Below are 21816 nucleotides of genomic sequence, written 5' to 3'. Positions count from 1 at the left end.
GCCCGAATAGGGAAATCTCTTTCCCCACACGCCGGAGATGAAGGTCCAGTTTTGCCCCCTTCCATAGCCGTGACGGACTTCAAGCGCGCACGTCGCGGGTCTTCCCGCCAACTCCCTCAGGCCAACGAAGGGGACAGACTGCGACCAGGCATCCATACGAGGCGGTGAGGAACGCAGATTGTCCTACCCAGAGCCCACCTGCGAGAGAGCTGTGTCCGAGGTATACAGAGGCCCACCAGATTCCGAAGTTCCGAAGTATCCAGGTCACGAGTCGAGTCCAGTCCAGTCCAGTTTGGTCTAGTCCAGTTCAGTTCCGAGGCCTTCCGTTCCGTGCTACCCGGTGAGTACCGTTGCTGGGGAGGCAGTTAGACGTGCACATTAGGTTGTGCCGGTCAAGACTGGTTTGGGTACACAAATCCGGTCTGCACTGTTTCAGCAGTGTATCTGTACTGTTTAGCAGTATATCTAGTATGTCTTGCATATAATTCAGTATTCTCTAGTGTTAGTATTATGTCAGTAACTAGTTTCCTATTAGTTATCATCGTTCGTTAACTGTTAAATGTTAAATGTTTTAATACGTTCTACATATTGTGGTGTGAATGATTGTTCATTATTGTGTTTATTGTATTAAGTGTGTTCAAGTAATAAGGTCTAAAAATGCCGCTCTTTTCAAAATTAAGACAGATCAAAACCAGAAAAGGGGTACTCGAAGAAGCTGTTCCCATTCCACCTAGGGACACTCCAGGGTACTTTATGTATCATAAGCATGGCCTAGATGCCGTATTATTTCTTGATTTATGGGTGGACTACACCAAGGATTTACCAGAAAGTCAGAGGTGGCCCGCAGCTGGGACCTGGGATGCAGATTGCATCATGAGAGTAGAAGAAGAGTTATGGAAAAAGACAGCCAGACAGTAACAGAAAAATGCCATTGAATTATGGCGTAAAGAATTGCATAGACGCACAGAGAAAGCGCTCAGAAAAGAAGAGAAAAGTAGGGAGGATTCAGACAAAGCCCGAGAAAACGTATTAGTTGAGGAAGGTATCCGAGTAAAAGCAGAACAAGTAGACAGACAACGAAACACTCTTATGAAAGAGAAAATGTAGACCAGCTCGGAAGGATGCCATTGAGTTTTGGCGCAAGGAGTCACATAGGAGGACAGAGTAAGTGTTTCACGAAGCAGAGAGAAGTAGACTGGAGTCTGGAAAAGCCAAGGAAAAGATGTTACAGGAGGAAGTGGAGCTGGTAAAATGAGTGCAGGCTGACAGAAAAAGAAATACTGACGTTGCTGGTATTTATCCCGTCCTTTCAGAGGACCTAGCAAGAGTGGCCCCAGTAGAAAGACCAGTTAGAGTGCCACCGCAAGTACCACGATACATATAATAATGATATAGTAGCCCAAAGGTTCTTGAGCCACCCATCAAATGAACAGCGCATAGCTGGTGTTTACATGGTCCAACATTTGACTACGTTGTCAATAGGAAATTGAGAGGGGTGTAGCTAGAGAAGGAGCAACACCTGTGATTTGATGACACCCCTAATGTACAAAGTCTTAACGAAAAAATAATTAGTGAAAAGTTTAGCTTGAAAAAAGAATTGTGGGTATTTCGAATTTGCAAATTGTTCAAGAATACAGGTTTGTGTTCTTGGTGGTCCAGTGAGCCAATGTGCTGGGTCAAGTCGGTAAGATTATGACCCCCTGAGTGCAAATTGTATGTAAAAATAATTTTTCAATTGGGCGAATTATTGCAGTTTTTATGGAATTGAGTAGTCTTTTTGTCTTTGACAGCTTCAGAGTGAGGAGAAGGTGGGGGCTGTGTAGAGCAGAATGTGATACAGAAATCGGAGACAGATTCTGACCTTGTAGCCAGTGTAGGTGGGGGCCGGTGAGAGGAGCAGAACAGAGGCACTGCTTAGAAAGCTTCTCTGACATCGCATCTGTGTAATGCCTGCAGCCGGAGAGCCTTGGGGGCCAGGAGTAGGAAAAACAAAAAAAGATGGCTGGCAGCCCAGGCTCAAGCCGCGCTGAGGGGCTATTTTTAGCTTCTCTGATAAGACAGGGCAGCTGAGAAATGTAAGTCGAGAAAGATTCCCTTGTTCTATTCTGTGCAAAACAAGTGCCCCGGAGAAATGTCTATGGAGAAGATTTGTTTTATTTTTTAGCAAATGTTATATTGCTTCTGGCCAGAATGTAAAATGTTGCTCTTGCTTGGAATTTTAAGGGCTATATGCCTATATAAAAACGATTTTCAAATTCAGACATTTTTGAATTGTGGCCACAAGCTGCCACCAGTTGCATTGGATAAATGATCCAGTGGTTACGGGTCTGTGAGGAAAGATGGGAGATGCATCTTCGACTAGGACATGAGGGTACATTGTGTACAAAGATGCATAGCTCATTTTTATAAAAAAAAGACAGGTTCGAGTGTTCTTCATTTTTGATTATTGTTGCTGATCCTGTGTGTCAGACTGGACACGGTGATTTCAGCTGCCAGCTGGTCATCATTGGGATGACCCACTGTCAGTTGGGGCTGTATAGGGCAGGTAAATCAATTATTGATTATAAGCCTGACAAATTAAGCAGGCCAGAATGTTCGCCTCTGAGCTGTAGGTACTGTAATTGCGCATCGCTGCTCATTTATATATGTTCGTGTAATTGTCTATGCTTTCTGTGCTTGGTATACTGATGGCTTGGCATATGTATTTTATATATGTTTTGTTTTTGTGTTGTATTGACCAGTATGTTTGGCATTGATACAAGTTCTCCTGGGCGTTACAGAGATGGACGTGACGACGTAAATCTTTGCGCAGCGCTTGGCTGGAACTTGTTCACAATTACTAAATTTCACAGACATGATATTTCCTTTATCATGCTGTCAAAAAAAAAAAAGCAGACAACACGCTATCAGTGTATGTCTAATTGGTATTGGAGATGAATGAAAGAAGAAAAAAGTTATGCAAGACTAAAATATGTATCACATGCCTGCCTTTCTCTTATAGACAGGCAGCCTCGGTCATATGTTTCCAGATTGGACATTAAGGAACCATTATGATCTGTGCACTCGCATCTTAACTCTTGAAAGGCCTGTTTTAAATAAGGACTGCCACCCCAGAGTGACAAATGAGGCTCGGTATTTAGGGTAATGAGAAAATATCTGACAGGATTTCCTTTTTAAAGTTTGCTTTAGTAAGCTCATTCTTGTAAGTGGTGGCCCCAAAAGTTGACTTGTTTTTAAATTAGGCTATTTATTGTATAGGTGGAAATTATTGCAAAATGACTGATTTCTTTAGCAGATAAATTATTAATTATCAACATTAACAACTGTTCTTAAACTTGGTTTTCCGAATATTTAGGTAATTTAGCATTCCTATTAGGGCCTCCTAGCATTAATATTGACTTCAGGTTGGTGTAGGTTCATGTAATAGGGACATTTGCATATGAGATGTCATTTGGCCAGCTTATGAGCTGACACAATGAGGTTTGTACATTAATTTGAAGGATTTCTCGCCGTTTCAAATACGCTGTGTATCTCCTATAATTTTGCTTACGCCCAGTAGCTACACACAGGGATTAATAGTGTTGACAAGACACAGGGTTTGATAGTGTTTGACAGCAGTGAAATCTGTTTCAGATTTCCTCCTGTCAAAAAGGGGGGGAAGGAGGAGAATATTGGCTTTCTGCTGGCCCCTGAGGAGGTTCGCTTCCCGCTAGCCCCTTAAGAAATTAAGCCCCTTAGAAATTAGCCCCCTTAGAAATTAAGCAGAGGAAATAGGTATGGTGCTTTCCCCATTTTCTCATGTTTTATTGTGATCTTTCAGGGGAATTAGTTGTGGGCACCGGAACGTATTCAATTGATTTCTGGTTTTTCACAGCCCAAGACACAAAAGGAGGTACGTGCATTCATTGGCCTCACTTCATATTGCAGGCAGTGGATTCCCCAGTATGCTTACATAGCCAAGCCCCTAATACAGTTGACGACACAGGAGGCAGTTTCTACTAAAGTCCTCTCTTGGACACAAGAACACACTGTGGCATTTGAAGAATTAAAGCGAGCTTTATGTCAAGCACCAGTTTTAGCAAACCCTGATTACAACAAATCGTTTATGCTTTTTGTGACAGAGCGGGATGGAACAGCACTATCTGTCCTAACACAAGATCATGCAGGAAAACACGAGCCCTGTGCTTATTTTTCTAGTACATTAGACCCAGTAGCACAGGCTTTGCCTGTGTGCCTAAAATCAGTTGCAGCAACGGCCTTAGCCATAAGACAAAGTGACTCGATAGTGCTGGGCCACCCTCTGACAGTACAAGTACCACACGCAGTAGAGGTTCTCTTGAACCGGACACAAACACAACACCTGACTGTAGCTAGACTGACAGGTTATGAGTTAACGTTATTTCAACCACACATAGAGATCAGACGATGCAACATACTGAATCCCGCTACCCTTTTGCCCTCCAGTACAGAAAGCGTTTCACCACACGACTGTGTTGAAGTAATACATACCGTGACTAAACCAAGACAAGACTTGACAGACGTTGCACTCCCAGACCCCGACCTAACACTATAAGTTGACGGCTCATGCATGAGGACAGGGGCGGGAGAATTAGTGGTAGCATATGCAGTGACTACTGATACTGTAATAATAGAGACTAAAAGAATAGACATATTGTCAGCACAAGCAGCAGAGCTCATCGCCCTGACACAAGCGTGCATAAGAGCTAAGCACCTGAGAGTAAACATTTACACCGATTCTGTGGCGAGAAAGAGGTTTCTTGATCTCTCATGGGGCCAAGATACAGCATGGCCCCCTTATTCATGCCCTACTGGAAGCAATACATTGACCAACAGCCATAGCTATCCTAAAATGTAAAGCACATACTAGAGCCACAGATACCATTTCCCAAGGCAATGATCTGGCAGACCGAACAGCTAAACAGACAGCTCAGACCCCACTAGACATGACAAAATCACAGATACTATCACTGTCCAAAGCCATGACAGTTAGGGATCCTTCCAGGGATGTACAAGACATTCAGACACATGCTACTCTAGACGAATTAAAGAAATGGTCGGAACAAGGAGGGGTACTGACTGATCAGGGTTGGATGAATAAGGGCAAATCCACATGGTTTCTTCCTGATTCGATGGTACAAGTGATTATAAATACCGCACATAGTCCTGCACACTTAGGAGAGAAAGCAATGATAGATAGCTTACAGAATATATGGTTCAACAAGCACCTGCGTGCAGCAGCGAAACAAAAGGTCAGAACATGTATGATCTGTTGCCAATTCAATCCAGGTAAAGGCATTCCGATGGAACAAGGTGGATTCCATCCACCTGACCACCCTTTTGAAGTGCTCCAAATGGATTATATCCAAATAAACAGATGTAGAGGTTACAAATATGTCCTGGTACTAATGAAGCAGGTGTCCCTTGTGTTAGGGTATACCTGGAAATTCCATTGTGTGCGACATCCTGAAGCAGCAGGCCTTGTAGAAAGACATAATCGGACATTAAAAATTTGCGCAGACAAAGGTGTAGATTGGATGGTAGCCCAGCCGGTTGCCCTCTTTTACATGCGAATGGTAGCCCATTCTAGAACAGGCTTATCTCCCTATGAAGTGGTCTTTGGTAGACTACCAAATATGTGGGGCACTCCAATGCCTAAAAGATTACTGATGTTGATAGTAACATGCTGACAGATTACCTGGCTTCCTTGATGTCTGCACTACTCTCTTGTTGTTCGCAGGTTGCTGCCGCCTTCCCTGACAACACCCAGGTCAAAGAATACTCCATCGCTCCTGGATGGAAGGCGCCAAAGTCAGTGCTCTGGACCACGGGGACGGCCGTTAAAGTCAAAGGGCGGAAAGGATGGTTGCACCTTCACCACTCTTTTACAAAGGAAAATACCTTTTTCAGACTTTGAACACCATTTTCTAAGAGGAGACTCCCCAGCAGTTTCCACAAAGCTAAACTTAGATCTAAAAAGTCAGAACCCGTTTGATCAATTAAGTCCACTAGGTGGTGAAGCGGTTGAACATGTTGAACATGTATTCTGGCTTGCATAAGATCTTGGACAATAACATTGATAAAAAGAGCAAGATCTAAAGCAAATACTGTAAAATATTACGTGGTAGATGTATAGTGACTGTAATTTTTCTATCTCTTCTGTGCATCACGATAATATGTATCAGCTTAATACTACATGCTATTTTTCCTCCTATTGCCTCACTTTTACACTCCTCCACTAATGATGCCACAAAACACACGTTTAGTGATCTGCCATCCCATGAGTTATCATATCGACTTGCCTTACGCAACAATACCTTTATTCAGATACTGCACCATTCACATCAGACTAGCAATGCTACAGACTGCTGGGTCTGTGGCCGATTTCCCCCGTATCAGAAGGTAAAGGGAGTGTTGCCTCTTTTTCCTTTTCCGTTCTCCCATAATGGTTCTTGCGGAGCATGGTTTGCCTTAATGACATCCATCAACGGTGATACCATCTGTATACAAAGCAATAACAAGGCTCCACAAAGCATTGAAAATGGAAAAATAATGCTGCAAGAACAGATCGACTGTCTCATGAAAATAGACGTTACATAGGGGGTTCACTAGGGTACAAGGAGGGAATGAGGAAAATAAAAATCTATGAGGCCTATGTGTCCCCATGTGCCCCCCCCCAACGCTTATGTGCACATACATGTAACCTATGTATTTCCTCTCCATGGCCTTTCTATCATGATGCTTATGCTATAACGTGGCCTGCCATCATCCAGTCTCCCATGAGAGAAACGACAAATCTGTATTGAGGCCTACACGTTTTTCATCATGTTTTCCTGCATTTTCATGAAGCCCATGTTTATGGCTCAGCCAGAGCCGAAAAGAGGTTTCATGCCTCAGAACGCTCTGAAAGCTGCAGCTACGTATCCTTGGCCTTGCACACTTGGGCCTCAGCCAAAGGGGCCCCGATCGAGGTGCCGAGACAGTATTGAGCCCGGTTATCCGCTCCTCGAGAAATACATTCCTGCCTGGAGAAGGAGGAATTTAAACATGACCCATCTGCAAAGGAGAAAGCCTAGCCTTTCTGTCTCTTTTTGTGTGATTACAAAGCTCACGTCAGTGAAAAGCCCATAGCCCCCGTGCAAGACTTCTGCAGTAAATGAAGTAAATGAAGAAATAGATGCCACATCGGCTCTTGGTGATGAGCAACCTATGTCACAAATCAGTCCCTGCTCCAGACATCGGATATCAGATAATACAAGATGTGCTGGTCGTTCTGACACTGAAGGCCTCACTCACTGAAGGCCTCACTTCCAGACTTGTCCGGTTGCATAGCAACCCTCCCCACGTCAGTTACACGTCATGCTCGAGTTGAGCACAAGTAAGGCAAAGTTCCAGTACAATTCCAGCAGATCACGCAACCCCCTCCAGGTATCCACCCACACATGACAAATTACCCATTATCATCAAGTGGACGCCCACATGGACGCCCACCTTCACGCCTACTTACACGCCCACATGCTCTTATCTCATTCTCTCTTGCTCTTTTGCTTACGTACAATTGAGAAATGTATATATACTGTACTCTGTGAATAATGTTTTGAGAATATTGAGAATACTTTTGAGTCCCCTTCCAGATCCTTTTTGGTGATGGTGATATTCTCCCTTTGACTCGAGTTATTGGAATAAAGCCCTTTATGAACCTGATACCACAGACTCAGCCTCTTGCTTTATGCATGATCTTATTTATATACTAAAAATTCTGAGAGCGTAATATTTTATTTGCGGGGTTTCAGCAATTACTTTGCCACTTGCAAAGGGACTTGTGGTCTCGTGTCAAAAGGGATGTGGTGCCCAGTAGCTAGAGAGCAGGGGGTTTACTAGTTTCCGGATTAAATGCGTTATCGATTTCAAATCACCTTCCTGCATGTAATAAAACGGCTGCAAGCGTTGCGTGCGTGTTCGATGGGCGTGATGGTTAATCTTGCCTTTCCCATCACGCGCTGTCTTTCTCTTTAACAGGTTACTTTGGCCTGTATCCGCTCATTCCCGCCCCCTAAAGCATTGGCAAAGCCAATAGGTCTCGCCTTTGGGACCTTATAAGTGTTTAGCCATGCAACAGTTATAGGATATTGTGCTGCGTAACTAAATACTTATAAGGTCCCAAAAGCGAGACCTATTGGCTTTGCCAATGCTTGTTCCCCCTTGTAGTGCATGTTTTAATATGTATGAGAGCCCTGGTAATAGCGAACGAATGACCTGTGTTGTTGCTGGGGCCTCACTGTTCTTTCTACCTGTTTTTTGCGAGCGTTTGCGGAATGTGCTTCCTTGAGATAAGCACAAGTGTTGCTCGACCAGAAGAATTCCTTGGCTTTGCTTTTAAAGTGGAGTGGGGGGGCGGGTGTTTTATGACCCCTCTGTTCGTCTGCTTAGAAACCTTTTGCAGACGTGAGCTGCATCTGGTGCCGCGTTAGAAGTGTTGAGCCAAGATATTTACTGGTTGTGATCAACAAAAGCTTGTATTTCTAGGAGTCCAAATAATATCTGATGGCTTTTTGCCTGTTTCCTCCGTTGATATGGGAAACATTCTTTGGAGGTAATCCTTACATGAAAGCCTGGATATTGTTCAAAATATACTTTAAATCCGGATTAAAGTAAAGAAAAAATACCCCTGTATTCCTTTACTTATTTCTTTCCCTTGTAAGCATAGTGCGCATTTGAGCCCCAGCGCTGTTAGGAGCGGAAAGAAGATTGGGGCACAATTTGTTCCTAGACTTGTTGTGTCTGGAAGCGGCACTGTTGTGAGTGTCAAGCGTAGTGCAAAATTACTATGATAGTTGGTTTCAAATGACTGAACGAACACACAAGTACTGTATATCTTACACATTTGTCGAGGCACACATGAGAAGTAGTATAACCAGTAAAGCTGGTTTCCACTGTACGTTTGTGTATATTCAATTACAAGCCCATAGAATATTTCAGGAATTTCTTTCCAAAGTTTCTTTATTTTTTTCCTTCTTTTGATAACCACGTGTGTATACAAAAAACAGCCGACACGCGTTTCGTCCGAAGGGACTTTTTCAAGGCTAATACGTACTCAGAAGTCCACTAATAACATCCATATTTGATCGACCAGTTTGGGACAGCTAAAACAACCGGGAATATATAACCCCTTGTTTGAGATGAAATTGACATTCCCCGGATCATATGTTTTCCGTTTGGGATGGCATTGTTCAGGTCATGATAAACATGTTGCAGGTTCGTTGTCTTGACTTTCTAGGAACTGGTCGATCAATTATGGATGTTATTAGTGCCTCGACAAATGTGTAAGAAGTTTGTGGATTCCAAAGGGCTTTTGTGTCATTTGCTGGGTCTGATATATCCTCCAGAGGGAGAGGAGGATTTCTGTCTGAGAGCACCTTTATAAAAAAAGAAAAAAATCAGTCATATAGTGAATTATTAAGGCTTTCAGATGACATAATGGATGTGCATATAAGATACTGGCTAGCTTCTGCTTAAGTCTTTTTGTGTGCAATGGACACAAGTACTGTCTAACTAGCACATTGACCATGAAGGTTTCAAATAACTTAAAGAAACACACGTAGTGTAAAAAACAGTACATTGCCCCACTGCCAGAGGCGCAACACGAAAGAGGTGTGGCGCGTTTTCACCGTAGTGCGAAACTATGAAGAAATGCATTTCAAATAACAAAGACACATGTTTCAAATAACTTAAAGACACACACGTAGAGTTTAAACAGCATATTGGCACATTGCCTTAGGCGTCGCATGGTAGATGTGTTGAATTTTCCCAACCTTGTAATGAAAAAAGCTTTGGCAATGCCAATGGGTTTCGCCTTTGGGCCCTGTTAGCATTGACAATGGTTTTTAGTGTCCCTGATCTTGAATCTAAATAAAAAGAAAACAAGCATTTGCAATGCAATAGGTCTCGCATTTGCGAGAGTTTAAGGTATTGGCATTGTAAATGTCAATGCCTTTTATTTATCTGTTTTGGTAATTAACACATAAATAAAAGGCATTGTTATTTACAATGCCAATCATTCAAACTCTTGTAAATGCGAGACCTATTCAAAGAAGCGTCCGCAATTGTCCCGGACTGCTTGGAAAGTGATAGCATGCATGGCGCGCTGAATGTTGCAGGAAAGCATGTCGTGCATGCAGCAGGAAAAACTCATTAAAGAAAATAGTGCTTACAAACTAAATAAGACATACCCTGTAACAACAGAAGTAAAAGGGCCAGTCCTCATGGGAGATTACAAATGAAGACAAGGCGTTACTAAGGAGGGGCTAGCAAGCCTTTTAACGAATCAGAAGCCAGCATTTACAAGGGACAATGGCACAAGCCAATGAAAAATATGGGTAGAGGTTGGGCGGAGCTTAAAGTCCATATTCGACTACAGCATACCTCCAGAGCAGCGCATGCGCTGTCCAGGCTCGACCTAAAAAACGTGATGGGCTTTTCTACTAGGATATAACATAGAGTTTGTCAAAGACAGGCAGGCTCAAAGCTAGCAGGTTCGGGTTTTGGCACAAGCACACAGGGCACAGAGCTGGGCACAGCACTGAGGTGCCTAGATTTCGAATGATTCATAGGAACAGAGCACACCACCTGCTTCGAATAATGTTTTTCCAGGCTGCCGTGCAGTTCATCTTCTCCAGAATGTCTACACACTCTAATAGTTTAGTTTACTTTCTTTAAACTCCCTCCATTTCCCTGTCTCCCTGGTCCATGGGCTCTCAGATCCAGTTAGCAACGGACTAGAATAAAGTCAGACGATGAGGTGTATATGTATTCACAGCAGTCACTGCTATAAGGTAGTCAGCCAGAACCTGACTTGTGAGCCAAAAAGGGCCTCCCACTAAAATCATCAATTCAAGAGATTGAGGAGAACGAGTTTGACCCGGACGCTGTTCGTGGAAAGGATCAGCCCTGGAAACAGCAGGAGTTGTGGTCTCGTGGGCTATGCATATATAGTGCCTGGAGTGAGGGGGCAGAGCCTCCCAAGGCGAGGCTCCAGGTCACTTTTTTTTTTTTCTTTTAGATGGGCCGTGAATGGGTTGCCTATTTAGTAGATGCGCGCGCCTCACGTTAGCAAGGTGCAAGACAAGGGAGTGAGTGGGTGGGGATGATGAGGCAAGATCTCCATTTAATAAATATTGGTTAAAAAAAAGTAAAATGTAAACGGCCCACGATTCGCATTACTTTAAATGTTCTCTGAAGTCAGTGGCTCTTTTGATAATGGAATGGAAAAGCCCTTCGACGTGGGGAATGTTTCTAAAATGAGAAGGCTGATCTAAATGTAAAACTTAAAAGTTTGTTGACCGCGTTTCGTCCCTTGCCCTGTCTGCCGCTAGATGACACCATTGCTTTACTGTCCGCTAGTCATCATTTTGGGACTTCGTGCAACTTTATAGGTGGCAGTCAGGAATCACTACAGTGCCTTGAACATTTAAAGTTGTGCAGCATCTCTCTCTTTTCGCCATACTCCACATACTTAAAAGGTACTGTGATGCAGGAGTGAAGGCAAAAGATAATATGGAAACAGGAAAGGTAGAATGAATAAAAGGGTGATTCAGGAAGATTTCGAGGAACTACGTTACTTACAAATTCATATTTTGAGGAAAATGGATTGTCTAAATATGGATTCTACATGTTAAAATGCGATGTTTGAGTGCAGAACGTTTGTCGTTGATAGTTGCGCTCACTGTAGAGTGTTTAGGGCAGAAAGCATTCTTTTCAATGTAAGACATTGAAGGGAGCATATATATAAATATTACTGGCACTATAGTGAAACTGTTAGGATTGACGAGTGAATGAATTATTTGCTTTCTAAAATTAGCTTTATGGGGCCTGTTTTAGAGAGCGTTCCATATGTTGGCATAATAACACACACCGCATGCCGCATATTTTCTGGTTTAAACCAGTGCAGAGATTAAAAGTCTGGGAAATTGTTTAATGGTTCATGGACAGAGTAAACAGTTTGTGACAACCTGAGACAGACAGTGTCAACAGAAGGGCAGTAAAGAACACACAAGTGTGCCCAGGCAAAGGAAGATAAAGCTGCGTGCATCACTGCCCTGAAGGGTTGGCCTGATTTATGCCCCGCGGACGGACGAGAGACCATCTCTTCATATTGCTTTGATTTGCCACCGGGCCTGTTCCACGCTTGATGTGGAAATGAGCAGTGCCTCGGAAATCCGCAGGAGGGTGACCCACACGGGTCGGCCAGGGGGTGTAATTGATTCTGGAGCCCGAGACAACAGAGCGCAATTTCTTTTGAGCCTGTGTGGCAAATCAACGCCTTCTGCAGGGTGAGACGGGGAGGCGGGGTGACTTTCTGCCGGGTGGGGCGGGAATGGAGGGGTGACATTGGTACTTGATGCAGACACCAAAAGCTGCAGGAAGCACCGTATTGCTTCTGAAATATACTGCCGTAGGGTGGGGATATGTTCTGGGAGAGGGGCAGCGCCTGGGAACGTGGATGGCAATCCTGAGTGCGAAAGAGCAACAGTCATGGGTGTCCTGGGGGTGGCCGCAGGCGGCTTCTCCTTGGGCTCGTACCTGCTGCAGAGCTCCCAGCTCCCAAATGCTAACAAGATAAGAACAGCCTTGTTTACAATGGCGCTCTCGGAAGCGCGCGCGCTTGGCGGGGGCGGGGGAGCGGACCCTCTGAAGTGCTCCCAAAAGGCAGATTGCATGGCGGCACGATGCACGTGATTGTGCGCGTGCTAGCCATGCAATCCGCTTTTTGGGAGCACTTTTAAAACCCCACAATAGTCTCGCTTTGCGATCGCTTACGCGATAGCAAGGTCGAGACCTAAAAAGCAACGCAAAAGTGTTTCTTTTTATTAAGCGGGTCTGGGAAACAACAGGAGGGCATGGGGTGGAAGCAGCATGGTGGGCACAAGTGGAAAAAAGCAACACGAAGGGCAGGGGGTCAGAAGTAACATATACGGCGGGGGTGGTGGAAGCAACACGAAGGACTAGAGTTGGGAGAGTAAAAGGAATTGCGAAACTGAGTTAAAACAATGCAGACGTATGGGTAACGGGCAATGATGACTGGTATTACTTCATTTTGTAGAAATATAAAATTCTTCAAGGTTCATGGTCTGAAGCATGAATAGTGACAAGACAAATGTATTTTGGAGCAGGCACAATGACTTGGGTCCCAAAATTTACAGCAGGCATAGATAGCAATGTGTGTCAGGTGAGTTTGGGATGAGGTAAGCGTTGGAAGGATTTGAGAATGACGCCATGACAAAAGAGTCAAGAGATCAAACGATCCCGGTGAGACGTAACACACAATGGGTGACCGTGTTTGTTTAGACACCAGACCTGGCCTCAGACCCTGTAGTTTACTCACTGTGAGCAGGCTTCGTTTAAAGTGCAATTTTAAAACAAGTCACGAAAGCGAGCGCACACGAACCATGTTCAGAAAAGGGGGGAGGGAGGGGAGAGGGAGATACGAGCAGAGCATATGGTGAGCGGCTCACTGAGAATATCAAAGCGGCCGCGAAAGTGATCACGCAGGCGGACAAATGGTGCGCGCGCCCGGCGGCGCACATGCACTGTAGCTAGAGGCCTGCAAAAGCCACTAGTTTGCACTTCAAAATCCTGCTTACTAAAACTCTCGCCCGAACAGCGCTAAAGCGCTGGCTCAGGCGAGACCTAAAAAGACAGCAATGGAGACTGTGGCAATTCGAAAACATATCACACATCTTTATTTATTCCCAGGTGTTTTTATTATTTCGAAATATTTCTTTTAAATGAAAAGCTTTACCAAAGGACACCAAACAGTCCAAAATTTAACTTAATGTTTTAATAAACATTTTCCTGCTAAATATACACACACTCTCACTTTATTGGCAAGGTTTCCTACGATCTAGAAAAGCCATCTTGATTCCTTCTCTTAAGTTGGCAGAACCTGCAAACAAACAAGCAAAAACACATACAAACTTTCCTGTTACAATCCAAATTCTAACAAGTGAATTCGCAAAGAGAACAATAGAAGTCATAAACTGGTCATGACCACACAGAGAATATCATAAATATTACCAGTGACAGCACCGGTGACATCACTAACGCCATCATCAACAACTTCACTTCTTCTCGCATCAGTTTATGGACAGGGGAAATATGGTCTGTTATTAATCTGGAAGGGGGTCTTCATGTCGACAGTAGTAGCGCAACCTTAACTACTGCAGATAACGTGCGTAAGGAAGGGTATGCGAGTGACGCGGCAGAACATTCTTAGCAAGAACACCTGGTGCTGAGAGGAACTGTGGTGCGTTTAATGTACAGAAATACCTCAATTCAATGCAAGTACAACTACAGCAGCCTTTCTCCTCTACAAGGAAATCTGGCTACTGAAGACAAAACTTCCTACCGTTTGTAACAATAGGTCTGGTAAATGCAAGAGCTTCTCTCAGTCTTCACCTAATGAAGGAGTTCCAAGGTCCATCGCGAGGCAGGACTGAGGAGTACTGATAAACTAGTCAATCATGCAAGACAGCGCGCCTGAAGTCAATTACTTTAAATCTTATAACTGCCAGACAGTATTTGAGCAAATGTACGCAAAATAGACCAAGTGGCCGCCCAACCAATGTCAGCCACTGGAACACCCCTGGTGAGAGCAGTGGAAGCGCCCTGTAGAATGACCCAGGTAAGGTGAGAATGGGTGCCTGCGGCACAGCCTCTTAGCCAAGGCATATTAGGGCCTAAAGTGACCCAATGTGTGAGAATACTCTTGGTCGCGGTTTTGCTTTTCTTGGCGCCAACGACCTTACAAAGAGTCGATCATCCACTTGCTCTGATTTCATAGGATGGGCATTGTGGGAAGCACATTGCCTACAGTCCATTCCATGCAGGGCTTCCAAGAGGGAATGAGCCGGGGTGGTAGGGGGAGAAGGAAGGGTAGCAGAATGACCCATCTTGATGGCAGACTTTTGGCAGGAAGGATGGACAAGTGGATAAAATTAACTTGGCTGGATAAGAGATTGCAAATGGCAGGTACACTAGCAAGGCCTAAAAGTTGCAAACCCCGGCCGCTAATATAAGCCGCCATGAAGACTGTTTTGAGCGTCAGAAACATCTGTTTGACTACCATGGTGCTACCATGTGTGAAGTAAAAAAGCAAAAATGCAAGTCCCAATTCAGAGCACTAAAAATGCATGAATAGAAAAACATACAACATGAACCTCACCACTAAATGTAATTTCAATGAAGAAAGCTGGTCAAGGCAAGATCATGTCCTTGACTTCAGGGTAGAGTTCCCATTCGTGATCCTCCAGAAACGGGCATCTGGTTTCACATTCAGAGCGGCCATCAGATGGGCAGTTTGTCCCACTACAGAGCCAACCACTAATCAGGAACTTATGCCGTCCTTTCAGTCGATCTAATGGGCGGTGGTAGTAATGTCCAATAAAGCCTGCTCAACACTCTGAGAAGGGAAAATAATACTTCTGGGCAAATCAAGTCTGCTCTAATAGATATGCCCTTCATCAGAGTGAGGCTTCATAGAGCGATAGATTCCATCAAGAAGCAGTTAAAAAAAATAATCGTACAACTATGTGTGTTGGGTCAGCATCCCGTCAGAACCCACAATAGTTGTGTCACTCCTTTTGTGGTAGAGATTGTAGAGCACAGCAGCAGCAGCTCCCTTCTCCACCTTCTTCTCTAGTCTTCTGCCGGCTCTTGCATCAAAATCACTTCAGTTCATCCTTCCTCCATCTGCTTCCGAGCCAGAGGCCGTTTAGCTTCCTGCTCCACGGGGAGCATTGGGTGCATGGAGGTACATGTGTCCCAGGGTGGGGAATTGTGGTCAGGCCCCCGAATATATATCTTTATATAGATAAATCATGAGGAATCAGACAAAAATATCTTTCGTCGACATCATCAAGAGGGTTTGAACCCTGAGACTTTAGAAGGTGGTATTTTACATAATATGCGGTCACAGGAGACGTGGAAAAATTCAGAACACCCCAAAGAACAGCTCGGGCCCCACATCAGCGAGGTGCAGAAAATAAGAATAACAACCTGTGCAGCCAACATCATTGTATAGAGAGCAGCGTTGGAACATTGGAAACGCCATTACAGCTGTGCAGCAACACCTGGCAGCGCTGGACAACCATCGATGCGGCAACATGTGTTCCAGAACGTCTGAGAGCTGGGGACAACCATCGATGCGGCAACATGTGTTCCAGAACGTCTGAGAGCTGGGGACAATCTGCAAGAAGAAAGTAGAACTGCATTCTTACAACTCAGATGAAGGTCTGCTGATCTCTACACAATGGTGAGATGTTCAATCCATCCTCTTTATAGAATCTGGGACATGTATAGCTGACCATGGGACCACGGCCTTGAATCTCGAGGCAGTAAACGAGATGACTTGCACCCTTTCTTCTCGATATGCTTTCAGGGAGGACATCTAGTTGTTGAATGATACTGCAGGCTTTAGTTTCATGCAATGTCAGTGAGGACCTTTGTTCGGTGGAACTGCAGCATTTCCTCCCAACAACCTATGTAAGTAAGTTTGGGTGGTAGTGCAGTTTATTACATCATCCCTCAGATCATGAGGCGCGTTTTGAAAGGCTCCACGATTGCTTAGGCATCTCTAGAACTTCAACAGTATTTAAGTTTTAGGTCATAAACAATACATCTTTTCAAATTAACGCTTCTTCCAGGAATTTATTTTATTTATAAATGTTGGCTAATTTTTGACCCACACACGCATAAAGGCCCTCATCTAAAAAGTTCTCAATGGTTTATAAGGATAGGCTTTATCAAGTTACCATACTTCACCTATGTGCCTACTTCAGTGTACACTAGGCATGGCCTTCAGCTACTGCAAGTAGTGTGTACTGAGCAGGGGGGGCTCCTAAAATTTTAACAACTACCAGCCATTTGTCAAACATAAGCTTGCACACAATATTTTGTGCCTCCAGTCTTAAGTTTTGCACTTACAACATGCACTTCAACGGACGCCTTAAAAACTGCAGCTTGACTCGTCTAAGCCAATATCACTAACTAGTTCTTATGTGCCCGGGCCCAGAATTAAGCTGTGTTAAAGACCCAAGTTGTATCTCACTTCGAGGCAAAAAGAGGCGAAACGAGTCAGAATTGTTTGAGTCCTCATTCATACCTTAGCAGTCCACTTTGAAACATCCCTTTTTCATCAGGGCCAAGAGTGATTTGCGTATTGTTGGTCCATATCTATATACGCACCGTGAGCTAAAAAAAAAAATAGAATGAAATGGTGCCCAGGATAATTACCAGTGGTGAAAGTTCATGCAAACATTTCCATCTATCATAGCCCAAAGGCTCACAACTAAAAAACACCAAGAGCAATGTATGAAAGCAAGAGTCGGAGTCTTACAGTCTTTCCAAATCCATGTTCGCGTTGCAGATTTCCAAAAACATCTTGTGTGCTGTAAGGCCGGTTTTGGACATTTAAATACTTCAGGATAACGGCAACAGCTGCATAATAAAAAATAAAAATACCATCAAATCACTCCTAAACATTTGTTTGGTGAGATGTTTCAGATGTGTAACACTTATCTGCTCATCGCAAATATACTTTCAATTTGTTTCCCCTCCCTGAATTCCTCTGCCAACACAAACGTCAAGTCATTTAACCTACAGAGAAAGGATGACTCCTTGACCACTGTGTGATCTTCTCGTCGCGCAAGGCTGCGCTTAATGGCCAACCCCTCCAAGAACTTAAAAAAAGTTTAAAGTTTTATATTTAAAAGCAAAATAAAAAAAGGCTCTCCTTTTATCCTTCACATTTTACCCAGGCCTGGGTGTAGTTTTGCTACGCGGAACTTCGAAGTTACAAAAAACCTCCGCGAGTGGTGAAGTGCAGTGAGAACTGCAGTTTGTGCTGATATTCCTGCCGCTCGGGTAGAAATTCTACCCGAGCAGCAGCTCGCGATCGTGAACTTACTGTTCGCAATCTCAAACTTACCATTCGCGAGCTTGGAAAAAAACCCCGCTGCACATCGCGAAGCGTAGTTTTCTGCACTCCGCAAGCTCCGCAGATTGCGGAGTTCCGAAACTCCGCGAACGGAGCTAAAGTCACCGCCTCCTCAAACCAGGAAACTCAACGTTTTAAATACGTAATGCCTTTAACAAACTGCAAAATGTTTGTATCATTGTTGAGTAAGATCTACCAGCCATTTTACCTGCTAAGTTCTCCGTTGGTTTATCCACTCAGGACTGACAGTCTGTACAAACGCTATCTTGCGGATATGCACAGCATTAAACGTGGCAGTGTTTAAATTCTCTAGTTGTCAATTCAAAATACTGCCCCTCTTACTAGAGACGTTTTTCATTTTCTTCTGCTTTTATGCTTGCAAAACAATTTGCCCTTTTACCTTTCCCTCCCATCTAACCATCCGTATTTCAACAGACAATAACTTTTTTTCCCTACCGAAAAACGTTTAACAGAACAAGCATTTGCAATGCATTAGGTCTCGCATTTACGCGAGTTTGAGCTATTGACATTGCAAATAACAACGCCTATTGGCATTGTCATTTACAATGCAAATAGCTTTAACTCGTGTAACTGCGAGACCTATTGCATTGCAAATGCTTGTTTTAAATATGCTATCCTTCGATATCTCATGGTTCCCTCTCCCTTTCATGATCAGCAGGCATACGGTGTCCACCGGTATTGATTCTGCTGCAAGAGGCTGCGCCGAGGTCTGAAGTCTAAATAAACAATGCCTGCCCACCAAGGATCCCCATTACCAAGGAAAGCTGTCTCAAGGACATTGGGATGATATTGTCAGGCGTAGTTAGCGGGAGGACGAGAGGGGTGATATGGAAATACGCAGCAATGTGTTACCGTGCTAGCCAGCACTTAATTACAGGAGTGGCTAGGGATGGACGAGAAACACCTCATGTGCAATCTTGAGACAAAAGCCCAGGATAGACACCCCAGTCTGCAGGTAAAGACCACTTTGAATGTGAAACGCGCCCAAGATATCTGAAATCAAACCTGTCCAAAGCGCCTCCGCTCAAAATGTAATCTAATTAACATGTGCTGGAGAACGGCAACTAGCCATCAATCAAGGCAAGGCACTAGGGGGCATTCGGTAGCCACTTTATGCTGTTTTCTAAAATAATGCAGACTGCCTAGAGTGCCAGACCTATAGATTAGTGTCTGAGAGCAGAACTTCAGAGCTGCAACCATGCACTCAAACAACACCAAAATAAGGGTGGTAAGTAGTGTATTTTATTCAGCATCATAAAACAGGCGCTACTACTGTCTCAAAATTCTTATTACAGTGATATTGAAAGGATAATCGGGTGAACCAGTAGGCATGGGTTTAAAATCTGTGCAGGCTTATTTACCCACTGAGCTATCTTTCGACATGAAATATAACCATGGACAGTATGCAGTGAGAAAAATACTCTCTCAAGTCCTAACTGAAACAAGGAGCTGTCAGAAAAGGAAGTGAAGCGGAGAGAAAGAAAAGACGCAGGGATAGGAAAGGAGATAAGTGGAAGTGGGATAAGGGAGGGGGTGGCAAATGGCGTGTACATTTGGCGGGCGCTTTGATGTTCGCAGTGGCCGCGCGGCTCACTGAGAACATCAAAGCGCCCGCGAAATGTACACACAGGCTGCCAAATGGTGCGCGCGCCGCATGCACTGTGTGAAAGTGATCGCAATCGCGATCACCGTGCGGCCCGCGAAAGTGAAAGCAAACGAGTGCTTTCAGGCCTCCAAATGGTGCGCGCGCCCGGAGCACATGCACTGTATTTGGAGGCCTGAAAGCACTCGTTTGCACTTCCAGATCCCCCATTTACAAAAGCTCTCGCGAGAGCAGCGCTAAAGCGCTGTCTCAGGCGAGACCTAAAAATCACGGATTTACACGCAGACTGTTTTTTTCAGTCTTTTCAGTACTATAGACAGAGATTGGCCTTCAGTTTTAGATACGATAATAAATAGTACTCGCTTCTCACGGGATTGCTGCAGTGGCGTTCAAGAGAAATAAACGGAAAAACCTAGATTATATATATAGTTTAATGTAGTGACCTCAACACACGATGCAGTCTTTTTATAATACGCAAATCCCTGGCATGCAAGCAAAACACTTTTGCAGATAACAGGCGTTACACTTTCGAAATGTCACACCAAAATAGATGCAAGAAACTTGCTAAAGTTTAACGTACTAGCAGTGTTTCAGAACCGGATTAAGCTGCTCCGTTTTAAAGGGCTCTTAGCCCAAACACGGGGCAACACTACCACAGTGTGACAGAAAGAAAACTGCGTTTTGAGCTACTCCAATAACTGGTGTCAAAGCTATTCTAATGCAAAGGAGATAGGTGGTGTTGTGTACTGCTGGACACAGTCTGGTGTTTTTGCCAGCCACTCCCCCTAGGGCTAGCCCACACACACACACACACCCTCACCCATCCAACACGGGCGTCATCTGTCAGGTACCCCACAAATAAAGAGCCCGAGTGTATGTGCTCGTTTTCCAGTACCACATTCCAGTGTCTGTGTCGTCCAAGTGGGCCGTATGCATCCAACATCAATTCCATTGCAAAGTCTGCTCGATACCAACTGCGCCTTCATGGTGGATTCGTCGCTTCTTCCCGGAGCAAGACCTAAAAACCCTGGTCCAATCGCTGTTTCTCTCTAGATTAGACTACTGCAATTCTCTTCTTACTGGCCTCCCCAAATCCCACCTGTCCCCCTTAAATCTGTTCTCCATTCAGCAGCTCATTTCTTATATGGAGCCAAAAGAAGCGACCACATCACACCCATTTTATCTTCTCTCCGTTGGCTTCCCATTGAGGCAAGATCTATCTACAAAACTGCCTGTATCATCCACAAAGCCTTGCACTCCTCCTCTCCTTGCTACTTGGCGAACAAACTGAAACTCTTTGGAGGCTCTAGACCATCACTTAATGCGGAAAAGTTATTGCTTAAACCTCCCACTTTCAAAAAGGAAAGATCGATGGCCCAATCCTTTTCAGACAACGCGGTGAGAATCCGGAACTCACTTCCGCCTCAGCTCCAGACCACCACCTCTTCCCGGTCTTTCAAAATTGACCTCAAATTTCTCCTCCTTCAAAGACACTTCCAAATCTAATTCATGCCCTCTCTATTCCCTCAAGGAAGTTCTTTCACTATAGGAAATTCTGCACTTCATGCCTATAGAAAGTGCCTTCCTAGTGTGTTCTTGTGTTTTGAGTGACTGCCACTTATTGCAATATTATACCTCTACTTGTATCTTGTATGCTTATGTAACATGCACACTTGTCACTTTTTCCTCTTGTAACGTATTGTCTGCTACCTCTTCTTGTATCTGGTTTGCTTTGTTATTTGCACAATTGTAATTTTCTCCTCATGTAACGTTACTGTTCCTATTGTGAAGCGCTCTGACACCTTCGGGTAAAGACCGCGCTATATAAAAACGCATGAAATAAAGGGGGGAGAGAGGGGGAGAGGGGAAAATGGGGGGGGGGGAAATGGGAGGGGAGGGGGGAGAGGGAGTAAAAGGGTGCTATCTACTAACAAATGTAGTCTCTGAATTTTATCGTTGGGCCTAACAGCCAACCTGCCCTGCTTCTACCTACAGGTTCAGTATTGTCCTGTGCAGGTGGTGTGGGCAGCATACACCCGACTCTTCCTGTGGCTGCCTGGATGGCTGGTGCGTCCACATGTCCAGAGGGGGCCTGCGTGCCGTGATTATCCTTTGCCGTTTGCACTGTGGGGAACTCATAGTCAGATGCACCAAGTTGTGCAGTGTCGCTCTTATGTTCTTG

The 21816-nt window shown here is 44.3% G+C and overlaps 1 protein-coding gene across 4 annotated transcripts in view; it reads right to left on the bottom strand.

Moving 5' to 3' along the window:
* Positions 1-21816, bottom strand: part of LOC146869592 (homologous-pairing protein 2 homolog) — a 153807-nt gene that overhangs the window by 58150 nt on the left and 73841 nt on the right. The window contains exons 2-4 of one of the 4 annotated variants that reach the window (XM_085607542.1): positions 17411-17511; positions 17177-17265; positions 16072-16261 (exon numbers count right to left, since the gene is read on the bottom strand). The exons of 1 other annotated variant lie outside the window; for it this stretch is intronic. In XM_085607542.1, coding sequence (XP_085463668.1) covers positions 16072-16089 — 18 coding nt within the window. In that variant the 5' untranslated portion in view covers positions 16090-16261; positions 17177-17265; positions 17411-17511. The remainder of the gene's footprint in view (positions 1-16071; positions 16262-17176; positions 17266-17410; positions 17512-21816) is intronic. 2 more of the 4 variants (XM_085607362.1, XM_085607454.1) reach the window with 2 other exon arrangements.

The sequence above is a fragment of the Triturus cristatus genome, chromosome 1_1, assembly GCF_964204655.1.
Source record: "Triturus cristatus chromosome 1_1, aTriCri1.1, whole genome shotgun sequence".
Classification (NCBI taxonomy): domain Eukaryota; kingdom Metazoa; phylum Chordata; class Amphibia; order Caudata; family Salamandridae; genus Triturus; species Triturus cristatus.
This window is presented reverse-complemented; position numbering and strand designations above follow the sequence as displayed.